We start from the raw sequence: 5,270 nt of genomic DNA, 5'->3' as shown, positions 1-5,270 counted from the left end.
GCGGCGCCAGACCCTGCTGTTCAGTGCCACCCTCACTGCCACCCTCAGCGAGCTCAGGGGCCTGGCTGCCAATGAGCCCTTCTTCTGGGAGGCCAAATCTGAGTGAGTCCAGAGCAATCCCATTCCCTCCCTGCTCCTTCTCCCTGGTTTTACTCTCCCGTCCCCTGTTGAGGCATCTCCACTGCTGGGCCCTGCTTTGGGGCCCCTGACTGTGGGAGAGACACTGAGGGGCTGGAGCGTGTCCAGAGAAGGGAAGGGGGCTGGAACACAAGGAGAAGGGACTGGAGAACTCCTGAGGGAGCTGGGGGGGCTCAGCCTGGAGAAAAGGAGGCTCAGGGGGGACCTTCTGGCTCTGCAACTCCCTGACAGGAGGGGGGAGCAAGGGGGAGGTCGGGCTCTGCTCCCAGGGAACAACAGGACAAGAGGGAATGGCCCCAAGCTGTGCCAGGGGAGGGTCAGGCTGGACATCAGGAGGGATTTCTCCATGGAAAGGGTGCTCAGGCACTGGAAGGGGCTGCCCAGGGAGGTTTGGAGTTCCCATCACTGGAGGTGTCCGAGGAAGGCCTGGATGTGGCACTCAGTGCTCTGGGCTGGGGGACAAGGTGGGGGGTCAGACACAGGGTGGGAGGGCTTTTCCAACCTCAGTGATTGTGGGATTCTGGGATTCTGTTGATCCTCACTTGGTGCTCCCCCCTGGCAGGGTGAGGACGGTGGAGGAGCTGGACCAGCGGTACCTGCTCGTGCCCGAGGCAGTGAAAGATGCCTACCTGGTGCACCTGATCCAGACATTCCAGGACGAGCACGAGGACTGGTCCATCATCATCTTCACTAAAACCTGCAAGTGAGTGGAGTTGCTCCTTGGGGCTGCTTTTGATGTGTCTCTTTACATCTGGCACAGGTGGCCCAGAGAAGCTGTGGCTGCCCCATCCCTGGCAGTGTCCAAGGCCAGGTCCAGTGGGAGGGTGTTCCTGCCTGTCCCAGCTCTCTCCTGATCCACTTCCTTGGTGCATCCTGATTGTTTTTCTGTTTTTCTTTCCTTCAAGGGACTGCCAGGTCTTGAACATGATGCTCAGGAAGTACAACTTCCCTTCTGTAGCTCTGCATTCCATGATGAAACAGGTGAGGGATGGGAGGTGGCAGCTCCCTGAGCTGGGAGACTCCAAACCCTGCAGCTCCTGTGGATCCAAATCCCTCACACAGACTTTTCTCTCCCCAGAGGCAGCGATTTGCAGCTTTAGCCAAGTTCAAATCCAGCATCTTCAAGATTCTCATTGCCACTGATGTTGCTGCCAGGTACAACATGGGCTCTGTTCCCAAGGGTCACAACCACTGCAGAGTTTAGGCTGAGTTTAACAAGAGGAGACCCTTAAATCCCCTACCCTTGGGTGGGACAGGGCTGTTCACAACACCTCTGAGCTGTGTTTTGGAGCCTGTGTGTGTGTGTGAAGTGGCTCTGACAGGGGGTGTGTGTTTAGGAGGAAGGTTTCTGTGAGGCTCAGTGTGTTCCCTGGAATTTCTTAACTGCTGGAGAGTTGTGTGAGGAAAGAGTTTGTCCTACAATCAGCCAATAAAGACCATATTCATGGAATATGGGGCTGCTGGAGAAAGCAGAGAGCAGGAATTAAACTGCAGACACCCCTGGGATAGTGGAAGGTGTGGGTGGAATCTTTGAGGTCCCTCCCAACCCGAACTGTTCTGGGATTTTATAATCCTATCATATTAAAGCTGTTTTCTCACCCTCTGCTCTCTTTGCCTGCATTCCAGAGGGTTGGACATCCCCACAGTCCAGGTTGTGATCAATCACAACACTCCAGGCCTGCCCAAAATCTACATCCACCGGGTGGGCCGGACGGCGCGCGCGGGTGAGCGGGAGAACTCCCCCGGGGATCCCCGTCCCTGGGATCCAGGGAGGGGCTGGGCCCTGGGTTGGGGGGGGGTCAGGAGGTGTCCCAGCAGCACTGCAGGGTTCTCAGGCAGTGCCAGATCCGCTGGGATCCCTGGAATCTTGCCTTAGGATCCTGCACTTGATGGATCGTGCCGGGTCTGAGCCGCGCCGAGAGTGAACGGAATCTCCAGAGCGAATAAAGACCCCTCTAAGCACCCCTCGGGCTGACTCAGGGGGGTGAGTGGGTTTGGAATGGGTTGAGTTCATCTCCCTCTGCCTGTCAGGACTCACCTCTCCCTGGTTTTGCCCCATCCAGGCCGGAAGGGAGTTGCCATCACCCTGGTGACACAGTACGACATCCACCTGGTGCACGCCATCGAGCAGGAGATCAGTGAGTGGGGCCTTGGGGCATCCTGCTGGAAGGTGGGATCACACACTGCAGCACTCAGAACACTGATTTCATCAGCTTTAGCATCAAAAAGGTTTCTCTTCCCTGTGTGGCAAAAAGCAGGAGCACCAGAATTCCTGGTTCAGCTCCCGAGTGCATCAGACAGGAGGTGTTTGTCCTCCTGCTGTTTCTCGTGGAGTTCTCTCTGTAACCTCCTTGTTAAAGCAGCTTCTTGACAAGGTGGACAAAAGGAACAGGTTGCTTCAGGTTCAGATTTCTCCATTTTTTGGGGGAAGCAGAGCCAATAAATGCAGCATCTTGTGCTGTGGGGGACCGTGGGCAGAGGGGAGGAGTGAACCTGCTGTGGGCTGAAGGGTTTGGAGTGATCAGAGCATCCTGGCAACAATTCCCCCGGTAGTCAGAGGAGCTGCAGTGGGTTTTTTACTGCCCCTGGGTTTTTTTTAACCAAGCCAATGTTGGGTAAATGTCTCCCCCTGGTTCAGAGCTGCAGCTGAAGGAGTTCTCTGTGGAGGAGCAGCAGGTGCTGGACATCCTCACCCAAGTGAACGTCACCAGGAGGGAGTGTGAGATTGTGAGTGGAACAAGGAGCCCCTTTGTCCAGGGGCAGATCCCTGCAGAAACACTTGGGGGGTGTGTGGGAGGGTTGTTTTGGTTTCTCTTCCCTTGGTTTGCTCTGTTATTGCTCATTTTTCCAGTGTTTTTTTGCTGCTGGGTGTTGAAACTGGTACTTTTTGGTGGGCAGGCCCCAAAATGTCCTGGTGACCCTGTGGGGTTGTGCTGCCCCTCCCTGTGTCAGTCACTGACTGCCCTGCTGTGTTTTCCCTTTGCCAGGAGCTGGAGGGGATGGATTTTGATGAGAAGAAAGAAATAAATAAGAGGAAACAGATGATCCTTGAGGGGAAGGTGAGAGTTGCTGCTCCAGCTTTGAGCTGGTTTGGTGTCCCTGGTGTGGAAAGGGAAGGACAGCTCCTCCCTCACTGCTGTGGGGTGAAGGCTCACTCCCCTTCTGGGTGCTGAGGCTTTATTTTAAAGGGTATATTAAATATTTTGAGATGAGAAAGTGCCCTGGAGGAGGGTCTGACCTTGGGAAGGGCCGAGGGGCTGGGGCCGCTCCGGGCGTGTCACCGGTGTCCTGCCTTTGCCACACTGCAGGATCCAGACCTGGAGGCCAAAAGGAAGGCAGAGCTGGCCAAGATCAAGAAGAAAAACAAGGAATGCCGGGAGAAGGTGCAGCAGACCCTGGAGAGGAGGAAGCAGCTGCAGCTGAGGAAGAAACTGCAGAAGAAGATGGAGCGGCGGAACAAGCGCAAGGTGACGGAGGAGCAGTGACAGCCCCAGGCCTGGCCTGGACTGCCCTGATTGTGCTGCTGCTTTGGGAATATTGGGATCTGACACCTTTTAATGTGGACACTTCTGACTGAAATCAGTGTTGGGGAGAAGGGAAGAATCCCAGAATCCCAGAATGGGTTGGCTTGGAAAGACCTTAAAGATCAACAAGTCCCACCCCTTGCCATGGGCAGGGACACCTTCCACTGTCCCAAGTTGCTCCAGCCTGGGCTTGGACACTTCCAGGGATGGGGCAGCCACAGCTTCTCTGGGAAATCCATTCCAGGACCTCCCCACCCTCCCAGGGAGGAGTTTTTTAATCCTGCACAATCCTGGCTGGGCCATTCCTGGCAGGCTGGATCAGCCTCCTGGGGAATCTTTCCAGCAGATGTTTCCCTTCCTCCACCCAAGGAGAGGCCAGACCTGGATTCCTGGGGCCATAAAGCTGCTCTGTGTGTCCCCCTTCATTCAGTCCCTGCTCTCTCTCCCTTCCCAGGGCTGTGGTTGCCACTCACACTTGTTTGGATCAACGGATTCTCCCCGGAGCCAGAGTCTAAAAATACTGTGACAAAATGAGCTCAGCCCCTTGTCTGTGCCAGAGTTTTCCAAGAGGAAAATTCATGGAGCACGTGTTGTTGTGCTGTGTGGGGCTGATCCTGGGGTTTTTCTTGGAATGATCCTGCTTTGTGCATCTGATTGATGTTCCTGCCTGTGGTTTTTCTGCCTTGGCTCCAGCCCTGGGTGTTATCCATAGGGATAGCAGAGTCCTGGTTTGGAGAGCAGGGCCCTGTTTTCCTGGATGATCAGTGGATTCCAAGGCAGATTCTGCACAGAAGATCCCCAGGAGCAGGATTCCCTTGTCCCTTGTTCCATCCAAGAGAACAGAGTGGGGTTTCTGGAGCTCCCTGTGTGTGTTTGGGGCAGGGGGGGGGTGGTTATGCCAGAGGGGGCTGAGCTCTTCTAAAAAACCAGCTGAGTTTCCTTATGGAGGCAGAAAAATCCCAGAGTTTGGCCAGCTTTGTGTCAGCTTTGCTCCTCATAGAAAAGTGCCTTTTCCATGGCTGAAAATCTGTTATTTCTGTCCTCTGGCTTAAAATAATTACTGTGGCCAGTGCCCAAATAAATATTTATTGCAACACGAGACTGGATGGTTGATTTTTTGAAGAGTGGGGGGATTGTGGGGCCTCAGGGGTGGGGAGCAGCACCTGTGTGGAGGTAAAACAGGGTTTATTTGAAGAGCTGGATAAGGATTGAACCTGTTATGGGTGTTGTATCCCTCCTTTCCTGGGAGCAGCAGTCCCTGAGGTGCCTTTCCCTCGTTGCCTCCCTCTCCCAGACACTTCCCAACCCTCTGTCTCAGGTCTCGGGTGGGGGTTTCTGTGTCTCCTGACACGTGGGGTTTGATCAAGGCTCTTGTCTTCATCCCGAATTCCTTTTGATGCATCCCTTGGCTGGGCTGGGAGGGGGGGACACGTGCTGGGAATCAGAGCTCTGGGTGGTGCTGGTGACGTTCCTGCTTCCCAGCAGCGGTTTGGGAGTGGCTGGGGAGGAAAAAGAGGTTGCTGGGCTGATTGGCAGGTGGGAAAATGCCTTAAATTCCCGGATCAGGAATTCCCTCTGTTGTGCAAGAGCTGGCCCATCACCCCCCCC

The 5,270-nt window shown here is 55.0% G+C and overlaps 1 protein-coding gene across 1 annotated transcript in view; it reads left to right on the top strand.

Annotated features, from left to right (window-relative positions):
- Window positions 1-3,818, top strand: part of DDX49 (DEAD-box helicase 49) — a 4,073-nt gene extending 255 nt beyond the window's left edge. Inside the window, exons 2-10 of the mRNA XM_027704449.1 lie at window positions 3-102; window positions 701-841; window positions 1,044-1,119; window positions 1,217-1,293; window positions 1,765-1,862; window positions 2,202-2,276; window positions 2,777-2,865; window positions 3,126-3,197; window positions 3,447-3,818. Of these exons, the coding sequence (XP_027560250.1) occupies window positions 3-102; window positions 701-841; window positions 1,044-1,119; window positions 1,217-1,293; window positions 1,765-1,862; window positions 2,202-2,276; window positions 2,777-2,865; window positions 3,126-3,197; window positions 3,447-3,623 (905 nt within the window). The 3' untranslated portion in view covers window positions 3,624-3,818. The remainder of the gene's footprint in view (window positions 1-2; window positions 103-700; window positions 842-1,043; window positions 1,120-1,216; window positions 1,294-1,764; window positions 1,863-2,201; window positions 2,277-2,776; window positions 2,866-3,125; window positions 3,198-3,446) is intronic.
- The last annotated feature ends 1,452 nt before the right edge of the window (window positions 3,819-5,270 follow it).

This window comes from Neopelma chrysocephalum, unplaced genomic scaffold (assembly GCF_003984885.1).
Source record: "Neopelma chrysocephalum unplaced genomic scaffold, ASM398488v2 Primary Assembly neopelma1_279, whole genome shotgun sequence".
Lineage (NCBI taxonomy): Eukaryota > Metazoa > Chordata > Aves > Passeriformes > Pipridae > Neopelma > Neopelma chrysocephalum.
The sequence above is the reverse complement of the archived record's forward strand: the minus strand, read 5'-3'. Positions and strand labels throughout refer to the sequence as shown.